The sequence below is a fragment of the Pimephales promelas genome, chromosome 17, assembly GCF_988280905.1.
Source record: "Pimephales promelas chromosome 17, fPimPro1.hap1.1, whole genome shotgun sequence".
Classification (NCBI taxonomy): Eukaryota; Metazoa; Chordata; class Actinopteri; order Cypriniformes; family Leuciscidae; genus Pimephales; species Pimephales promelas.
The window spans coordinates 9526256-9548062 of record NC_142785.1 but is presented as its reverse complement, the minus strand read 5'-3'; the positions used below and the strand labels follow the sequence as shown (position 1 = coordinate 9548062).

The window sequence follows — 21807 nt, the reverse complement described above, 5'->3', positions numbered from 1 at the left end:
CTCTAATTTTAATCTCACACTAGGTTACATGAAACAAACTGTTCATCTCAATTATTTGTCTCACAAGTAAGGAATAATTGACGACAGGCTGTTGAATTATTAGAAAAATAATGCACACCCGAGGTGGTAATGCGGTCACTTCGCGAAGCGGAGTGGCCGTTACACCTCGGGTGTGCATTATTTTTCGGATAATTCAAAGGCCTGAAGTCAATTATTCCGCTTACACTACAGTTACCACACCTCAAAACATTGTTCAGATGATGCATATCAAGACGTTTGTCAAATTTTTGTCATTAAAACGCTCTTGTATGTAGGAGAGAGAGAGAGAGAGAGAGAGAGAGAGAGAGAGAGAGAGAGAGAGAGAGAGAGAGAGAGACTTTTGACTTTTAAACCCCTTTTATTTAAAACAATTTAGGGTTTTAAGAAAAACATTTTTTTAATGCAAATTACATTATAAAACAACAGCCATTTTACCAATTAAAAACTAAACTTCCATACTCACTCACATTCACCAATGCCTCTCTCACACCCCATCTCCATTCAAACATAGCAACATTATCAGTGTATTTATAATATGTATACTCAATGGTCACACGAGATTCTATTAAAGACCTAAACATAGCTTTCATATCAACTTCTTTTCCTGTATTTTTACACTGGTGGGATTTCAAAATGGCTAACTTAGCTTGGCCAATTAAAAAATTGGCAAGAACACATTGTTGTTGCCATGACTTTCTATATTGATACCCTAATATAAACAAGGTTTTATTATATAAAAACCCTAATTTTGTAATCAATTTTTCGAGTACTGCAAATAAAGGACCAAGCCTTGGACATTCAAAAAACATATGAAAGACAGTATCATGAGCATTACAGAAGTGACATGACAGAACAATCTTATTGAACTTTGATACCAAACTATTTGAGGCTATAGCACAATGGAGTACTCTCCACTGAAGATCTCCGCATCTCTTGGAGATAGGAGGTTTATACAATACTCTCCATGATGGATGTACTTTGTCACAAATAGAGATCTTATCCCTCCATTTGGTATCTGTTTTTCCTTGCAAATGTCCAACATGCACAGATTTAACACAAATATAATAAAGATTTTTCTTTGCCACATTATGAAAAAAAGAATCCCCATATCCCTTCAACAATGTAGTCTGGTTTAAGTTACCCCCAACTCCTCCATCTTTGGGGGTCACCTTCAGCTCAGGGAAGCTCTGAGGTGTAAAACCATCTACCACCAGGGTTGAGTTTACACAGGACATTAATGTCAAGTCAAGTCAAGTCATATGTAATGTAGGGGGCAAAGCATCTCTAATACACTTAATTATCCTATCCACAGTTCTTAGAGATTTTAATTTAACCTGTGCAGCAAGTGACAAAACAGTTCGTAAAAAAAGTTGAACAAAACAAGACACATTAGATGGTAGCTTTATAAGAGGATTAAAAAACAAGGGCTCTGAAATCCCATAATGCACCTCTTCTGTTCTTGAAAAGTTGAAATACTTCCATGATTTAATTACTGACCTGTAAAAATTAGGGAAGAAAACGTGTGCTTTTTCCTCAAAAGGCTTTTCCATTAAGAACAACTGTTTATCTAGGCCTATCCCACCTAAATCTGATAGTATAGATTGCCCAAATGTTACCCAAAGGAGTAGAACAATACAAAAGCCTCTGTAATGTTTGTAATCTCATTGCTAGTATTTTTGACTCTGTGTATTAGTCCTTGACCTCCCTCAGCCACCGGAAGATAAAGTATACCAGGAATAAGCCAATGATAACCATTCCAAAAAAATACACAAAAGCTTTTTGAATGGTAATAAGCAACTCTTTAGGAGGATTTAAAACAGTTACTCTGTGCCACAGCATTAAGGCAGCCAGATTATTGATAATCAAGCACCTCCCCCTGAAAGAAAGCTGTGGTAGAAGCCAACGCCACTTCTGCAATCTGCCGATCACCCGATTTGCTTATCCCTCCCAATTCTTTTCAGTATATTGGGCCATCTCAAAAAAACAAACAAACACCAAGTACTTTAAATCCATCTTGAACCCACCAATTGAGGTGGTCCTACTGTATATCCACCCAGTCTCCCAACAAGAAGGATGCACATTTATCCCAATTAATACGAGCAGATGTAGCTTTCTGGAACTTATTCAAACAAGAAATAAGATTAGTAACATCATTAGTGTTCTTGATTATTACTGTAACATCGTCCGTGTAAGCTGTAAGTTTCACTGGGGCCTCTTCTGGGAAACCTGGGACACCAATACCACACAGCTGTTCCTCAGCATAACTAGCAGAGGTTCAATGGAAATAGAGTACAGAAGACCAAACAGAGGGCATCCTTGTCTTATTCCCCTAGTCACAGAGAAAGGTCTAGTTAAAGACCCATTAATACACAACATACTGTAAATGTCACTGTACAGGAGCTTGACAAGAGAAATAAAATTTGCACTAAAACCAAAAGCTTCAAGGGTCTTGAACAAATAATGATGGTCCACCCTGTCGAAAGCTTTTTCCTGATCCAAGGAGAGGAATCCAATGTCCAGTTTGTGCCTTTGTGCAACTGAAATAATATCTCTTATGAGAAAAAGATTATCAAAAATTGTGCATTTAGGGACACAAAATAACTCTTCATGGATTACCACAGACATATATTTTTTAAGCCTATTAGTTAGTGTTTTAGATAAAATTTTAAAATCAACACAGATCAGTGAGACTGGTCTCCAGTTTTTAAGGAACCCAAGATTTACTTTTTTTGGGATCAATGCAGTGTTGTAGTACTCGAGACTCGGACTCGTCTCGGACTCGGTCTCGGTCTCGAGACCATATTTTAATGGTCTTGGTCTTGTCATGGACTCGTGTGTATTTGGACTCGGAATTGACTCGTACTTGAACATTTTTTTTTTTAGGACTCGGACTTATTCCCGAGTCCACTCGAGTTCAATTCAAAATATTTTTCATGATTATTAATGTATGTTAATAAAGTATTTCTTTAAATTGATTGACACGCCCAGTGATTGGTGATTCTCTAGTGCGCAACTGCGCATGACAAATTGTAATAAAATTACTTTTAACACCACCTACTATGTGGTCTTTTTACCCTAAACTGATCATATTTTTTAAACTCTAAGTAAATTCAGTAAAAAAAAAAAAGGATTTCTCTAAGTAAATAAAAGTAAATTAGGTAATCAACCCTCACTGGTCTCGGTCTCGACTCGGACTCGACCGTCTCTGGTCTTGGACTCGACTTGGACTCGACTCTTTATGGACTCGGTCTTGACTCGGACTCGACTCTCTCTGGTCTCGGTATCGACTCGGACTCGAGTGAGGTGGTCTCGACTACAACACTGGATCAATGTTATGATTGCCCTCCGACAACTTAATGGAAGTTTCCCACGGTTAAAGCTTTCCAGGAAGACTGCATACAAGTCCTCTCCAATCAAATTCCAGCAGCCACGATAGAATTCAGATGAAAGACCGTCCAGACCAGGCGACTTCCCAGGGCTCAGCTCCTGGACGGCAAGAGAAAGTTCAGCAAAAGATATAGGGCTCTCAAGGATAAGTTGATCTTCCTCTGATAACTGTGGTAGATCACATAAAAGTTGTTCTGCTGCTGATCTATCACATGGTTCAGCAGAGTATAGGTCCTCATAAAAGGAAAGTGCATGAGTGCGGATGTCCTGTTGGTCAGTTGTCACATCTCCTTGTGGTAAATTCAGTTTATGGAAGTACTTATGTTCTCTTGGTTTTTTTCCAGACCAAAGAAGAATGCAGAGGGAGTGTCCATTTCATTTAATTGAGAATATCTGGTCCTTAAGAGGGCTGCTCTTCCTTGCTCCTCCAACAAAGTCTTTAGAAGGAACTTATTCCTCTCAATAGAATCAGCAGAGTCACCATGGTTACTTTGTCTCAGAATGTCCTCTTCAAGAGATCTCATTTTTTCTTTGAGAGTTCTGGTGTTATGAGCAGTATATTGTTGGCAAAACAACTTAATATGCACTTTGCCTATGTCCCACCACTGACTTAATAAAGGAAAACTACATCTCTCTCCAAGATTGCCAAAAAAGGCCAAAAGAGTGAATGAAAGAGTGATCCTGTAGTAATCTGTTGTTAAAGTGCCAGTGTGATTTGTGATTTTTAGAAGACAGGACAGAGACAGCCACGGAGATATAATGGTGGTCAGATAGAAAAGATGGTACTATTAGGCTATTATAAAACCTACCACTATTACTCCTGGCAACGTAAAGCCGGTCAAGTCTCGCTCCATACAAAGAATTTGAGTTTACTTTTAACCAAGTATACTGCTTGACCCCAGGGAAATGATCTCTCCATATATCAACAAGATCATGATAACCAATAAAATTTTTTGAAGCTTTTGCAGAACTTGAGTGAGGCTCATCATGATTCCTATATAAATCAGGGTTTACAGTACAGTTAAAATCACCTCCAACTACCACAACATTATCCTGTGGGCACTGTGACAAGGCATGTGATAGCTTTTCAAAAAACAGCTTACGCTCTTGCCCAACATTTGGAGCATATACATTAAAAAAAGAAAACCCTATTTGTCCAACTATAATATCTGCTCTTAAAAGTCAACCAGGTATTATCTCGAACATAACTGGTTGATTTAAGACACATGAAGAAAAAAGTATAGCGACACCAGCACTAAGATTAGTTCCATGGCCCATTACAATATTTCCCTTCCAATCACACTTCCACTGTGTCTGATTCTGTAAATCAGAATGAGTCTCTTGAAGCATAATAATGTCTGCCTTTTTAAGTTGTAAATAATTAAACAAAGCAAGTCTCTTTGTTGTGTCCCGACATCCATTGATGTTAAAAGATCCAATATTTAGGGATGCCATGGAAAAATATATGATAGGGTATCCAAAACCCCCCAAAAAATAAACTGACAGTCATGATCCTTATTATCTTTGAGCCGAGCTTTAATCTTTTTTTTAACAGTGTTCAGGTATTTTTTGATCCTGTAGCGTTTAGGCTGATCAAGCTCCTCCAGTGTTGCCTTTCTCATTACCATCGTACATGAATCAACAAAGAGCTGTAAATCTGGGAAGTATTTCTCAAGTTTTGGTTTTCGCTGGTTAAAGGTATTGTCCAAAAAATGATTAATTTGACTAACAGTGTAATAAGGATGTTTTAATTTAAGATTATAAACATTCTCTGCAGGCCCTCCCTGAGAATTTGCAAAAGTAAAAGGTTCTGCTATCTCAGAAGTGTCACTATCAGAATCCATCTCACTTCCTTCTATTAACACACCAGGATCACCCTGAGACAGACTAAATTCTGATGCCTGCGAATCGACCAATTCTCCACCAGGCATCTCATCTCTATCTACAGAGAGAGAAGGCGCTACAACCTGATCAATTCTGTCACTGACACCATCATTACTTACTGTAGCAGAAAGCAATTGTTCCGTAGAATTATTTTGCTCATTCACATTAGGGTTAGCCTCATCATTCATTGAAAATACCAGTTTTGTATGACCGTACTTCCCACAAGTAAAACACCTCATTGATTCAGTACTGATATAAATGGTGTAATCTTTATCCAGCAGCGTGGTTTTCGCTGACGTATTCAAGGACTTAAATTCCGAATTCAGGATCATGAAAGTCTGACATCTAAATGACATCACATGTTTGAGGTCTGGATTTTTTGTTCCTAAAGGAATCATTTTAATCGGCCCCACTAGTTTACCATAGCGTCCTAACAAACGCTCGAGTGATTCTTTAGAAATGAATGGGGGCACATTCGAAAGGATAACCTTCTTGGAAGGACTCGACAACGGCAAAACTGATAAAAAAAGTATCTCTAACGGATAAACCAAATTCAACTAAATGCTGAACCAAAGAGACCTCTTTCAAAAAGACAACGACAGCCTTGTTCATCCTTGATGCGGACATAATATTACAAGCACCAATTTCGCTGCTGATCGCAACTAGACAATCCTCAACTGTTATGGACTCATCAGGTAGACATTTGCACCCGTGTTGAGTGGTTAAAGAAACGCAACCATCTGAATTTGTCCCCATTTTCCACCCTTGGGTGAAAAAACCCTGCGACAATTAAATGAACACTAACCCAAAATACCTAAACTAAATAAAGGGAAAAGGAAAAAAGTAACAACTCACTCAACCACGCCGCACTCAAACGCTCACACACTCCTCAGATGCCCGCACATGCGCACACACTCAGAGAGAGAGAGAGAGAGAGAGAGAGAGAGAGAGAGATAGAGATGTTGAAATAATGAGACAGAAAAGAATGTGCGTCAATATTATTATTTATTTATTAATTAAATTTGTTTTAATTAATATGTTCATTCTTGTTTTCTATAATTGAGAGTAGATAACCCAATAAATGAAACACACAAAGCCCTTTTAACAGGTAGGCCTATCAATAATTATTTTTTTGTTATATTATCTGGAATAATTATGAAAATCCGTGCAGCGAGACTATCAATTTATTTATATAGCCTATTCAGTTTAATTTTCTATTTAGCCTATTATAGATAGGACTACATACTTTATTTATTAAAATGAAACTGTATGTGTCCATTGATTGTGAAGTTAGACATCTAAAATTTCAGATCAAGCGCATGGGGCTGCATGTTTTTTCTTGTTATGAATTGTATCCTATTTTCCGTTATTACAGTGAACTATGGAATAGTGATATGGAACTGTAATGCGGTCAAACCTGCCTGAAACTACTTTAGCCGTGCGTTTCCCTGAAAATAATTGCACACCTTTAGAACATTCTCAACCAATCAGAATCAAGCATTCAACAGCCCTGTAGTATAAGTAATGAATAATCATGGACAGTCCCCTTCTGGAAGCCTTCTGCATATCTTATGAAAGTTACTGGGTTTACTGTCTATACATGGCCATGACAGGAGTTGAAAAATTGGATATACAGTAGACTTAAAGGGTTAGTTCACCCAAAAATGAAAATTAAGTCATTAATTACTCACCCCCATGCTGTACCAACCCCGTAAGACCTTCGTTCGTCTTCGGAACACAAATGAAGATATTTTTGATTAAATTTGAGAGCTGTATAACTACCACATTGGCTCCTAAGGGACTGCCTCTTGACGGCCCAAAAAGTCAATGAAGAAAATGTTTAAATATCCCAAGTGACTACCATGGCTCAACTATATGTTTATCAAGCGACGCGAATACTTTTTGTGCGAAAAAACAAACAAAAATAACGAGTTTATTCGACTATTTCTTTTCTTCCTTGTAGGCCAGAACGAGACTTCCTTATAGATTTCCACGACGCATGCGCGAGAATTGTGATCTGAAGTAGTGAAGGCTGGTGTGAGCAGATCGCAAATCTCGCGCATGCGTCGTGGAAATCTAAGGAATTCTCGTTCTGGCCTACAAGGAAGAAAAGAAATAGTCGAATAAACTCGTTATTTTTGTTTGTTTTTTCGCACAAAAAGTATTCGCGTCGCTTGATAAACATATAGTTGAGCCACGGTAGTCACTTGGGATATTTAAACATTTTCTTCATTGACTTTCTGGGCCGTCAAGAGGCAGTCCTTTAGGAGCCAATGTGGTAGTTATACAGCTCTCAAATTTAATCAAAAATATCTTCATTTGTGTTCCGAAGACGAACGAAGGTCTTACGGGGTTGGTACAGCATGGGGGTGAGTAATTAATGACTTAATTTTCATTTTTGGGTGAACTAACCCTTTAACTTCACACATCTACGGTAAGGAATTTTATCACACTATCCACTTAAACGCATATGTTTAAATGTGGCTAAACATTCTAATTGGTTAGGGTTACATTAACGGTTTTCTCAATGCAAATCCTGCCCTATAGACTTTCGCTGTAAGTGTTGTTCACAAGGTACAAGAGACAATTCTTTTCTGTGCTGATCGACTGCATGCCACAGGTACTTTTGACTGAGCTGAACTTGTATTTAATTTAAAACATTTCTTTTTAATATTTATTAAATGAGTATCGCCTAAGTTTCCAAATTTCTCTCCCCGCTTAGAGCTAGTGAATTGAGAGCAGTCAAATCCAATCTGACCTCTACGCCCCCCCACAAGCCCCTTTCTCCCACAGGCCTCATTCAACCTTAAGACAACAGCTTTTCCCAGCCTGTGTGTGTGTGTGTGTGTGTGTGTGTGTGTGTGTGTGTGTGTGTGTGTGTGTGTGTGTGTGTGTGCGTGCTTGTAGGCCCCTGCAGCCCCTCGGGCTCTGCCTAGCCTTTGTAAAAAAAAAAAAAAATCAAAGTGCCTCTGAATGGCTAATTGTGAGATTCTGATTGGACCATCCCTGGAGGAAGGATTAGTTTGATATGGAAATTACCCATGGTTCCTTTCTTTCAGATTTGAAGTTCCTTCATTCCTGTAGTTATTGTATGTATACTGTATTTTTTTCCCCTTTGGCCACCAGGGGCTGGAGAAGACAGACATCTCTGCCACCCCAAAGAAACAAGCAGATGACACCACCTACAATGTAGAGCATATCAGTGAGAGGAGGAAAGTTTCCGCCAGGTAATAATATTTTGTTAGTTTTAGTTAAAGGGTTAGTTTACCTAAAAATGAAAATAATATTATCATGATGTGTAAACCTTTTTTTTTCTTCTTTTATGTGACATAAAAAAGAAAGACATTTATCTTTGTTGTTGTTGTTTTTGTCCATACAATGAATATTCAAAATATTGAACTATACCTTTCATTTGTATACAGTCCCTCTGTGGTGATTCATACAAGATTAGTTTTGGAAGTTTGTAATCCTCTGTGCTGGTTTAGTTTTGATCTGTGTCCTGGCAGGAAGGCAGTGAGTCATAGCAGATGAATGCAAAATGCCTGTCTGTCAGATAAGCATCTCTGTGAAGCCTGAGCTCTCTCTCTCTCTCTCTCTCTCTCTCTCTCTCTCTCTCTCTCTCTCTCTCTCTCTCTCTCTCTCTCTCTCTCTCTCTCTCTCTCTCTCTCTCTCTCTCTCTCTCTCTGTTGTGTGTGTGTGTCTAGTAACATTTAGTTACAGTATATAGCGCTTTTTACAATACAGATCAACAGAGCAACAAAAGCTTGTTTCCAGATTTCCAGAAGAAAATAGCATCATAGTCCAGCTTAAGTTCAGTGATGTTTAATTTTTGTTTGAAATGTTTGTACATTTCCAGACATTAATTGTGTCATTAATTGTAATAATCCAGTGAAATTTTTGAATGCACAAGGATTCTGACAACAGCCAACAGCCAGTGCATCTGAAATTATATGAAGAAACAGAAAAAACAGAGACGAAGACCAGAAGAACTGCAGCAACGTCTCGAAGGTAGTGCCTGCCTGCCTGCAAAGCTACAGTACTGTGAAAACGTTTAAGGTACTTGTGTAAAAATGCTGTAAATGAGAATGTTTTCAAAAATAATGTCATAATTATAAATAGATTTTATTTATCAATTCACTTTTATTAGTTAACTATTATTAACTGTTATTAACTTTTAACAGTTAACTAAATCAAATCAATAGGTGTTTAGTCAGCCCATTCTCACCCCCAAGGCGTCACCTAACTGACTTTACGTTTAAAACAGCTTTTGTCCAGGTATTGCACATAGTTTTTAGTTTTGCAGGTTTTTTCAAGCGTCTTTGGAAACGTTGCCGCAGTTCTTCTGGTCTTAGTCTCTGTTTTTTCTGTTTCTTCATATGATTTCAGATGCACTCGATGATGGTGAGATCCGACCTCCGTGTGGAGCATTGGCTGTTGTCAGAATCCTTGTGTATTCAAAAATTTCACTGGATTATTACAATTAATGGCACAATTAATGTCTGGAAATGTAAACTGATATTTCCTACTGAGGCACTACAACAAAATATATAAATAACTGGCTTAAAACCATTTCTTTGAGGCGAAAATACTAGTGTGCCTAAGACTTCTGCACAGTACTGTGTAGGGGTGGCACGGTTCACAAAACCCACGGTTCGGTTTGTATCACGGTTTTAGGGTCACGGTTTTCGGTTCTGTACGGTTCTTGTTATTTTTTCTTTTAATCTTTAACACTCCAGAAATGTACTTCAGCATGTGATATATAGCTTAATTATCCACACTTTAGGATACAGTATTAAAAAAATATATATTATATTCATGCAATCATGCACAAACTGAACATTGACATTTAGATACAGCAAGAGAGAAGAAATTGACATGCTTTTTGTTTATTTGGCAAAAAAAGGGAGAATGTGTACCACTATCTCTACAAGAACTTGTGCATTTTTATCACATAAATCTTATTTACACAAAGAAATTAACTTTCATGTATCAACTGCTAACTTTTGTAGCTCTTACCAAAATTCTATCTTTTAAAAGAAAAATAGAGGAACTCTTAAAACACTCGTCTTTTAAGTGTCAATATACATGAAACCTCATTGCCTATAGATAATTAAGCTATAGCAATAGCAAAGGCCATAAAAATAAAGTGAAATTTAAGTTCAACCTCAACACAAAAACAGTATCAACAATGCTTCTATTCCCAAAATGTGAGGGTACTTTTTTCCACTTAAAATTAAAGTGCAGGGTTTGGAAACGTATTACTGAAGCTCTTATCTATACATAAAGTGCCACTGTAGCGTTATATTAAAATATCATAACATGAAATCCAAAATGTTCCCACACACCGGACTTATACCATAGACTTATACGACGCTGGCGCATCCTCCAACTCCCTCATCTCTCCCACTTGCCATTTCTCCGTGTGCCGTGACCTGCAGCGCTCCATACTCCACTTTTACTGGCTTGTTTATTAACTTGAACCGGCGTTGCACAGAGCGATCCGCAGTAGCGGTTCTAGGCACGGGCGAACCGGGCAGTCGCCCGGGGCGGCATCTCCTCATGTCACATGGGGGGCGGCACGAGCATCTGTGCCGCGAAGGTTTTCTATTTTTTTATCATTTCGATTCAATTATTGGCAATGGTGCCCCTGCTTGCTGAGAAGGTGCCGTGCACAGAAGCGATATCAAGGGGGTCTCTTGATTAGTTCACGTATCGCGTCTTTTGCGCGCTCAAGGTCGTTATTTCAAATAGGGGATTAGGCGCACGGGAAGCGCGCTCATTATGCGCTTGCGGGAGGCGCGCTCATAACTTTTCAGTATGGGAGTGCACGTGCACCCAAACACTTGGGTGTTTTTTCTCTTGTCCGTAAATAAATCTTTTAGGAGAGCTTCAGCAAGCGTTTTTCTGTGGTGGAAATACATTACTAAAACTTCCTAGTCGTCGTGGAGAGCGCAGTGCATGGTTGTATAGCAACGACAGCCATGGGCAAATCGGTCCGAATTTTACTATTAATAATAAAAGATAAGCTACTGTGTAGTATAAATGTCAGGAATGTATCTTTATTGTATCTTTTAATGTATCTTTATCTTTTTATAGAGATGATTGAATGCTGTGTGAGGTTTATATTTTCATAAAATCTTTTTTTGTGTTAACCTTTTTTTAAGTTTAGTAGCCTAGGTAAAATAAAAGACACTCCTTTAAAACAAATCTTTAATGTTATTAACTTGGTGAATTGATTTCATTGTGTATTAGGCTTTTTGAACAAGATTCTGTGTAGGCTATGTGATCATGTTGGTCACTATATTCATGAAATGAAAATAATTTACATAATGATCAACTTTATGTGTTTTTACAGTAGCCAAGTACAGCCAAGTACAGTTTTCTATTTTCTAAATAATCTCTGATTCTGTCCTTTTCCCTGACATTTTACGAGTGACTTTGGCTACAAAAGCTATTTTAGGTCTAGTTTGGATAGTTAATATGAGAGCTGTTCAAAATTATTTAAGAGATAAGTATTGTGTTACTAAATAAGTATCTCTGACCATTTTACTTTTAAAAACTCCATTTCGTGACAAAGTATAGTTTAACGAGTCATAACTAAAAGTTTGCCATGCATATAATTCAAGGCAATAACCAAAGTGGTTAATTCCTCCCTTTAAAGTTAGATTAATCTAGCAAAATAACTGGATTCTATTAACTGTGTTTTTCAAATGAACGGTATGTGATTTTATTGTTGGGTATTTGTTGTTTTTTTGGTGTGGGGGAGGGGGGGCGCTCGAAGGGGGTCTCGCCCTGGGTGTAATTCAAAGTAGAACCGCCACAGGCGATCCGTAATGACATCAAATACCGCGAAAGTGATGAATGCATACGGAGCCGACTCGCGCTAGATTGATGTTATTCACCGATCGCTCTGTGCAGCGCCGGTCCAAGTCGAACAAGTTTATGTCGCGCGAAAAGAAAACACACGTCACATACGGGCACGAGGTTACATTGCGCATGCGTCGAACCGTGAGACGCACACGCGCTCCGAACCGAGACAAGCGAACCGAACGGTTCGGGTGTTTTTTCATGTACCGTGCCACCCCTAGTACTGTGTATATATATATATATATATATATATATATATATATATATATATAAATGTTCTCATATAATGGTGTCAGTGCAGGCAGATCAATATTATTGTTGAATATTAAATTAAATTAATGTCCCCAACTAAGCAAGCCAAAAGCCAATGGCAACAAAGGTGAAAAAAGTGACAGTAGCAAGGAACCAAAACTCCATCAGGTGGCAGAATGGTGAACAAAAACCTTGGGAGAAACCAGCCTCAGTCGGGGGGGCCAGTTCTCCTCTGGCCAATGAACCAACATTGTATGATTATGATTTAGGTAGCATTATAGGTTAGAAGTCAGATTGGATTGGAACAATCAGAATATTATCCAGTTCCATCTGGAAGGTTGAAGATCAGAGTCATCACACCGGGGACAGGTTTGTTGAGGATCAGTGCCAATGGCTGTCGTGATGGATACTGATCTGGATACGGCCTGAATCCAGCTGACTACATCATGCGTTGTATTCGTGTCTAGGTGCAGGTCCTCAATCTGATCTGGATACGGCCCGGATCCAGCTGATTATAGTCGGGGAGCCAAAGTCTCAAAAGCTCTATAAAATGGGTTGAACCTGACATGGTCTGCCATACTTTTTATTTGTGTTTTTTTCTGTTAACTTTGACCCTAAGAACAAATAATTAGATGGTCTGCTCTGCCGGAAATATCACGAAAAAAAAAATTGTGGCCATTTTAGTGTACGCCCTTTATTTTTTATCAGAAAAAATGTGAAAAATTATTTTTTTCATCAAATCCTCAGTGGGTTGTGTAGGTTCTCAATAAATGCATTCCAAATACAAAGAACACATGTGCGGACAACATCCACTGAAAAAATAATTCTTAAAACACATTTCTACATGATTTCGCATCAATTTAATGCAAAAAAACAGGCTTTTTTTCACTTTTTTTTCCACTATTTTCAGCTTTACTTCATTGGCAGTCAACTATTCCCTTAAGTTAGGACATCAGGCAATATGCCATTCTTTTCACCAAACACTATACTCATTACACAGAAAAATTATAAAAATCCAAACAAAATCAATAGATCTGTGATGATTTCACTACTAGTTGGCAATCAACAGGCTCAGAACTTCAATAGAATTTTAGACTACTCTCAAAATTATTAAAAACATGCTGATATTTAGCATCACTTACAAACACACACACACACACACACACACACACACACGTGATCTTAGTAATTTTTATGAGTTTGGAACAACCAACCAACGGTTACCAACGGACTTCGAAGCTGCTCATCATTGTCTGACTAATATACCGGTAGGTCTGCCCCAGAGTTTTGGGAAAAGAATGGTAATAGGGATATTGTATTGGTAATTAACTGAAAGGACCACACCAGTCTTCAAACAATATTTTTTCTGATGATTCCTCAACCCAAACGTATCCCTGTAGCAGCAGCATTCATTCTCTACTAGTTTACTTAGCTAGCGTTAGCCGTTTTAGCTAATTTCGGTGGTTTCTTTAAACGGCATTACTCCTCACAGGTATGGGGTAGAGAGTAGAGACTTACTTTTTTTAAATGCTCAGAATGTTATGCTCTAAGCGAGGTATGTTTCCTCTATGTTCAATAAGCTTTGACCGGAAGTTGAGAAATTGCCAAAATTTCAACTGGACTTGTTAGGTAAAGAACTAGATATGAGAATAAATGCTGCTACAGGGATACGTTTGGAGCGAGGAATTATTGGAAATAAACTTGTATGAAGCCTGGTGTGGTCCTTGTTTTTCATGTGAGACAGATAGTAGGCTAGTAAGGGTAACTAAAGGCTACACTAAATGTTAGCTGTCATTAGCAATTAGCTACATGGCTAGTTGTTACATTCAGGTTTAGAAAGTTTAGCTAGTTAGCTTGTGGCATGAATGGCCACACAGACACACACACAAAAAAAATATAGCTATATTGGATAGACTGTACACAATACTGAACAATACAAATGTTCAGTAAAATGTAAACATACTATATATTATGCATAGTTTGTTTTTGTATATAGTATATGTACAGTATATAGAGTGAGTGATTTGTCAAAAGCTAGTTACCTAGTAGTGTCAAACATCTAGATTTCTTTCACCCGAATGCACAATATTTTCCATTGGCAGATTTGGTTCTGATCTTATTGGGTTTGCTGTGGAGGAAAAGGTAACGAGAAGAGAAGGCATCAGACGATTGGAGAGGACTGTAAAGAGGAGTGGAGGATTGAACAGAAGGGAAGAGTAGAATGAGAAGAGTAGAGTGAAGAGGACAGGGGTGGACTGAACAACAGAGAAGAATAGTAGATGAAAAAAGAGGAGTGAATTGATCATTTACATTTTATTAATTTAGCTGATGCTTTTATCCAAAGCGACTTACAATTGCTATATATGTCAGAGGTCACACACCTCTGGAGCAACTAAGTGTTAAGTGTCACTGGAGCAACTAAGTGTTAAGTGACATCAATCACATTGGTGTCTCACAGTGGATTCGAACCCCGGTCTCTCACACCAAAGGCATGTGTCTTATCCACTGCGCCATAACCACCCCGCTCAGTGATGATCAGATGTGGTTTGTTGCTGCCTTGGGGAAGAAGGGACCACAGTTGATCACAGTTGCAGGGATGGTATCTGGGATGAGAAATTCTTAAAATGATTTCCATGTAGGAGCAGTGCAATTTGGTTCCAGGTCCTCCAATAGTTTGTTGGTGACTTGGGGAAGATGGGACCATAGCTGATCACAGTTGCAGGTATGGTATCTAGGATGGTAAATGTTTGGAATGAACTGCCATGCAGTGTTCGTCCATCCTTTATGTACTCTGGGAAGTCAAGTTTATCAAACTGTGTGAATCGTCCAACCTTCAGGTTCGTTGGTATGAAGGCACCATCCCTAGTTGTCTGCTCTTCAACTGCCATTGCCATTGTTGTAAAATATATGTACTTCTTTGTAGCTGATGCTGTTCCTAAATCTATTTAGGAGTGACACAGTTGACTTGCTTCTGGTTTCCTTAACGGCTGTCCCAACATGTTTCGGTGTTGGGATCTTGGCAACTGCTTGGCAGACATCCTGGGCAAGGTTGAGAACTTGTTCTTGCTACTTAGGTCTAACTTTCACCCGGCCGTCTTCACCTAATTCTGGAGATGCATCTGTTATCATCCATGCCAGGTGGTTATACAGGTTAGAGCTCAATCTTTGGGATGCCTCCAGGTATGATATTTTGCTGCAGTGTCGGGTCTTCAGTCATACTGCCAGCGATCTGGTGACTTCCTCTGGCTTGAGCTGTTCTGGCTTGTCTTGCTTCCTTCAGGGCCTGCTTACGTTGGTCCTGGAGTTCCTTCCGTATTCTAGTTGCAGTGTTGTAGGAAGAGACCATGGTGTCAACTCACTTTCTTCTTCATATTCTGCAAGAAGTATGCAGAGTATTAGAGTGGTGATGTCAGATAACTATAAATGAGTATTTCTTCTTCATACTCTGCCTCTTCCATTTTCTCCTTAAGTTCCTTCAACTTTGAGAGCATGCACCCAACATTCATTTATGCTGAGCAAATAGAACATACTTTCTGTGGCACAACCATTATTTTAAAATTACCACCTACTTCATAGTGCCTTCTAAGGTGGGCAATCAAGGACTGATATCTGTATGAGGTAACATTGTGAACTCCATGGCTTTCCAAGTATTTATGGAATTCATCCCTCAAAGCTGTGACGAAGAATATGGCATTCAGGTCTGGATGCTGGTTCCATAGGGTGCACCGTCTCTGAGAGAGCAGATCCTGGGCCAGGGAGGGGCTGTCGCGAGGAGAACCAGTTCCGGGAACCAGATCCGGTTGGGCCAATACAGCGCAACTAACAAGACCTGCTCCTCGTCCTTCCTGACCTTGCACAATGTCTGTGCAAGAAGGCTCACTGGGAGAAACGCATACTTGCGTAGGTCCGGGGACCAGCTGTGTGCCAGAGCATCCGTGTCGTGGTTTCCCCTCGGTCAGAGAATAGAACGACTGGTAGTGAGACTTGTCCGGGGCGGCAAACAGATAAACCTGTGCGGTCCACACTGAGGCCTGGATGGTGGCTGCTGCTGGGGCTTCACAGGAGCGGAGGATGCCCCAGGAAGTTGTCCTCAGTGACGAGCGGATGGAGGGTCTGTGACCAGTGAACGGGTGGGGCAAAGCTCTCAACTGTGTCGCCGAATAACCCAACCTGGGACAGAGGGTTATCCAGGAACCGATTCTTAATGGTGTCCCTCATATCGGCCAGATTGAGCCAAAGGTGGTGCTCCTGGACCACCAATGTGGACATCGCCTGACCAATGGAACTTGCGGTTTCCTTCGAAGGGGGCAACACTCCAAATCCTCATCTCCATAGGACTGAAGCTCCCCCTACGATGCTGCTATCGACATCTGATCATCAAGCGGAGTCCCAAAGGACATGGCAGGTTGTTGCAGCGCTTGTAAGGTGTGAGGGACCCAAGGAGATTGCCTCACGTCAATCCTCAGATCACCATGACCATGCACAGAAGTAGGTTTATTTTGATGTCCAAAATAAAAGCTAGATCGGGGCATAGGCGAGGGGACTGCACCTCCCTTGAGGTAAGCAAGTCTCAATCTTAGCACAGTCATAGTCATATTCCCGCAATGAAAACATGAACTGTTCACAAAAGTTGCCTCAGTGTGCTGAATGTGTTTTTACACATTCAGCACACTGTGTTTACAGTGTGTTTACATTTTACAGAAGTTCAAGTTCATTTTATTTATATAGCACATTTCATAGCAGCCAATGACTGACCAAAGTGCTTTACAGAACAAAAAAAAAAAAAAAAAAAAGATTAAAAGACATTAACACCATGCATAGCAGCACATCATAGAACAGTAGGCCTACAGCAAAGATAAGAACAGCTTAGAACAGGAGAAGCCCAAGCAATCTCAGAGTTATCAAAAATAAAATCTATATATATACATGTATTGTACACGCACGTACACACATACATATATATGTACATACATATACATACACATACACAAACAACCTTATTTATAGGCCAAAGAAAACAAGTGCGTTTTTAAAAGTGACTTAAAAGAGATCACAGAAGGGGCTATCCTAACGTCTATGGGCAAATTGTTCCACAGCCGAGGCCCGACCACAGAAAAAGCTCGATCCCCTCTGCGTTTTAGTCTGCAGTGAGGGACTTGTAACAGATTTTGTTCGCCTGATCTCAGACTTCTCGATGGAGTATAAGGTTGTAGCAGTTCAGTTAGGTAGCTAGGTGCTTGGTTGCATAGAGCTTTGTAAACAAATAACAGGATTTTAAACTCAATTCTGAAATTAATAGGCAACCAATGAAGAGACCTCAGAATTGGGGTGGTATGATCACTTTTACGACTATTAGTGAGGAATCTTGCGGCGGCATTTTGCACCAATTGCAAACGAGCAGTTTGAGTTTTCGATATACCGCAGTAAAGTGAATTGCAGTAATCTACACGTGTGGTGATAAAAGCATGAACAGCCATCTCAAGAGTTTTATGATTAAGAAAAGGTTTGACTTTTGACTAGAAGACGCAGGTGATAAAAACTAGAGCTTATTACAGAGGAGATTTGTTTATCAAAGTTTAAAGACTCATCCAGTAGAACGCCCAGGTTCCGCACAGTTGAAGATCTAAACGCCGCTAGTCTGCCTAGGTCAAAGGTGGCAGCCTGAGGATTAACAGTGGACCTGAAAACAATGATCTCTGTTTTCTTTTCATTTAAAAACAAAAAAATTTGCTCCAGCCAAAATTTTACTTCATCTAGACAACTTAAAAATGATTAAAGGGCAGAGGGATCATTTCTCTTGATTGGGACGTACATTTGGGTGTCGTCTGCATAACAGTGAAAAGATACCCCATGTCTTCTTAAAATGGTGCCCAGTGGTAACATGTAAAGAGAAAAGAGAGAAGGCGATAAGATAGATCCTTGAGGAAGGCCACAGGTGAGATGCGCAACAGACGAAGAGCAATTTCCTAGCTTCACTCTGAAAGTACGACCCGAGAGATAAGACTGGAACCACTGGAGGACGATACCTTTTAGCCCCACATCACATTCTAGTCTGGATATCAGGATCGAGTGGTCGATCGTATCAAAAGCTGCCAACAGATCCAAAAGAAAAAGAGCCACAGAGTCACCAGTGTCAGTGGAACGATAGATGTCATTTAAAACTCTCATCAGAGCAGATTCAGTACTGTGAGCAGACTTAAAACCAGATTGAAATTTTTCAGAAATATTATTGCATTTTAGAAAGAGCTGGAGTTGGTCAAGAACAACTTTTTCTAACACCTTGGAGACAAAAGGCAAAACAGAGATAGGACAAAAGTTATTTAACACGGTAGGATCTAGTGAGGGCTTCTTGAGTAACGGAGTGACAGTGGCCTCCTTAAGGGCAGCAGGGATAGAGCCGGTAAGGAGGCACTTATTAATAAAGGAAACCAATCCTGGCCCTACTGAATCAATAATTAATTTAAGAAACTTAGGAGAGATGATGTCTAAAGAGCAGTACAAAGGTTTCATCTTTGTGATAATTTCTTTGAGGAGATTCAGAGTGATTGGCTCAAAAGCATCCCAGGTAACAGAACTCATCAACTGAGTAGTTGCAGAGCGGCTGGCATTGCATCTCAGGTTAGATATTTTGTCAATAAAAAATCTCAAGAAACGTTCACATAGCTCATCCGAAACATCATTCATTACATTTACCGGTGGATTTAAAACCGAGTTTATAACAGAAAATAAAACCTTTGGTCTAGAGTGGTTTGCCATAATCATGTCAGAGAAGTGTGCAGCTTTTGCCGCCTTTACAGCATTCTGGTAGAACGACAGACTGTCTTTAAATAACTGAAGTGAAATATGTACTGTAGCTTGTCCTTCTTCCATTTGCGCTCAGCCTTTCTGCTGGCTTGTCTTAGTTGCCGAATATCCGCGTTGAGCCATGGTTCAGATTTAGGTTTAGGTTTGAAGGGCTTAAGCGGAGCAGTTTCATTAAGGGCATTTAACCAAGTGGAGTATAACAGGCCGAGATGTTGGTTGGCATCTAATTCCAATAGTGGAGAGTCCAGAAGCAAGTGTGGGGAATTCATAAAGTGCTCGTTAAAATTTGAGCCAAAATGAGGAGAGTATGATCTAGACAATCTTACATCTGTACTGGTGGTTTGCGCAATGCAAGGAAGAGATGTAGAAAATAATATTGGCTTATGGTCCGAAAGCATAAAATCAGATATCACAACATCACTAATCACCATCCCATATGAAAGCACAAGGTCCAAAGTGTGACCCTTGATGTGAGTGGAATCATTTATCCACTGGACTAAGTTAAAAGACTCAATGAGGCTGAGAAAATCTTTTGACAGAGTGTTAGATTGACAACAAACATGGATATTAAAATCACCCACCACTAGGAAACGGTCATAAGTTGTGGTGATATTACCGATGAATTCTGTAAATTGCTGAATGAAGTCCTTGAGTGAATGTGGAGGACGGTAAATCACCCCTAATAAAATAGGGCCATTCCAGTCTAAATGAAGTAGTTGAGCTTCAAAACTTGAAAAAGCACTGACAGGAACCGGCCGGCATCGCACAGAGAACGAGTTTTTAAAAATAGTCACGATCCCGCCCCCTCGTCTGTTCGGACGGGGGGAGTTAAAAAACGAACAGTCAGTTGGAACTAGTTCAGAAAAAGGGGTTAAATCACCAACCGTAGTCCAGGATTCCGTGATGAACATGAAATCCAAACTATGAGAGGAGAAGAAGTCGTTGAGCAGGAAGGTTTTGTTGACCAAGGATCTAGCGTTGATCAATGCCATTTTGGGCGGATGAATCACATCGGGGAAAACTCCGCCTTTCTTCAGAGAACGAAGATTTCTGGGATTCACACCGTTTTGCCGATGACAGCGGCCAACCCGAGGTGAGCCAACCAAATGGACAGACGGAGATCGCGGGGGAATGATAGAGTGAAGCCACCGATGAGCCAGTGGTCGCGGTCGCCGGGCAACATAATCGGCGTCCGACATAAGGTTTGGATTTGCATCGATCCTGAGTCTTTCAATAGCTTTCAATCTGATGATGCGTCCACCCCGACTCCCGCGTTTCCTTCTGCGTTTCCTCCGTGAAGTGATAAGCGGCCACTGGCGAATACATTCCAATGTATTCGTAGTGGTGTTTCTGTGTGTTTGATTAAAAACGTGCGCTACATCCTGCTTGTAAAAGTCCATAAAAGAGGTGCGAATGTTCAGGAGTGACTGTCGGTCATAGACCAGACGTGTGCAGCAATTTGAAGCCCAGATAGACATCCATAGATATATCCATAACGATAAGTACGAGAGAGACCGACGGCCAGCCGAGCACACAGGCGCCATCTTTTTTCCTCCAGAACATTTGTATTGTTCAGTATTGTGTACAGTCTGATATTGCCTGATGTCATAACTTAAGGGAATAGTTGATTGCCAATGAAGTAAAGCTGAAAATAGTGGAAAAAAGGGGGTCACGTGATGACGCCGAGCAAGATGGCTGCTTAGGTAGAGGGCTCCGACGCCACGAGGTTATATTTAGTGTGAATTTATAGGCTTTTTATAGATTTTTCTGCCTACAATAAGCTTAATCCATTGCTGATATGCCAAGCGAAAGTACGAAAATACTACCCAACAACAGCAAAATACTAGGGCTGCCGCTAGCTCCAAAGTTACCCACGCTTCTCCGGAATCACCAGCACGTGAAGATGCGGATGTGGCTATCTCCACTGCTAAAATACACAAACTTCTTCAGAAACTTTCAGATGAGCAAACTAAACACTTTGCAGATATCCGCAAGGACGTCTTAGAAACGAGAAGAGCTGTTGAGGCGATTGAGGGTAAGCTAGCCGATATGTTAACCAGGATAAACAGCGTGGAGGTGCGTCTCGATATGCTGGAGGAGGTGGAGAGGCAGCGCAGCTTCTCCCCCACGGCATTGGCTTCGGAGATTGAAAAGCTGAATGCCAAATTAACCGAGTACAAGGATCGGGAAAGGCGAGTTAATCTACGCATTTATGACGTCCGTTGGCAGAATCATAAGATAAGTTTCTATCAAGACTTTTCTAAGGCCACACAGGAGCGCCGACACTTTTCTGGAGTGTAAATGTCTGCTTCACTCAGCCAAGATCCCGTTTGGCATCGGCTATCCTGCTGTGCTTTCAACGTCTGGTGGAGTAAAGCATCGTTTTGATGATCCTAAAAAGGCCTTAATATGCATTAAAAACCTTTGATTGTGTCCGCCCTTCCGCGGTTATGTACGCCTTTACAATGTTTTTATTTATCTATTTATTTATTTATTTTTGCTGGCAGAGTGACTCTGATAATGAGTGGGTAAGATTTTGTAATATATGGTCCGTTCTCCATCTCCCCCTAATCA

At 40.0% G+C, this 21807-nt stretch overlaps 1 protein-coding gene across 8 annotated transcripts in view; it reads left to right on the top strand.

The window, feature by feature from the left end:
* Positions 1-21807, top strand: part of svild (supervillin d) — a 264346-nt gene that overhangs the window by 104198 nt on the left and 138341 nt on the right. For 6 of the 8 annotated variants that reach the window (XM_039691113.2, XM_039691110.2, XM_039691111.2 and 3 more), the window contains one exon: positions 8437-8537. The exons of 1 other annotated variant lie outside the window; for it this stretch is intronic. In XM_039691113.2, coding sequence (XP_039547047.2) covers positions 8437-8537 — 101 coding nt within the window. Of the gene's footprint in view, positions 1-8436; positions 8538-20091; positions 20436-21807 lie in introns of those variants that run through there. One more of the 8 variants, XM_089121881.1, reaches the window with a different exon arrangement.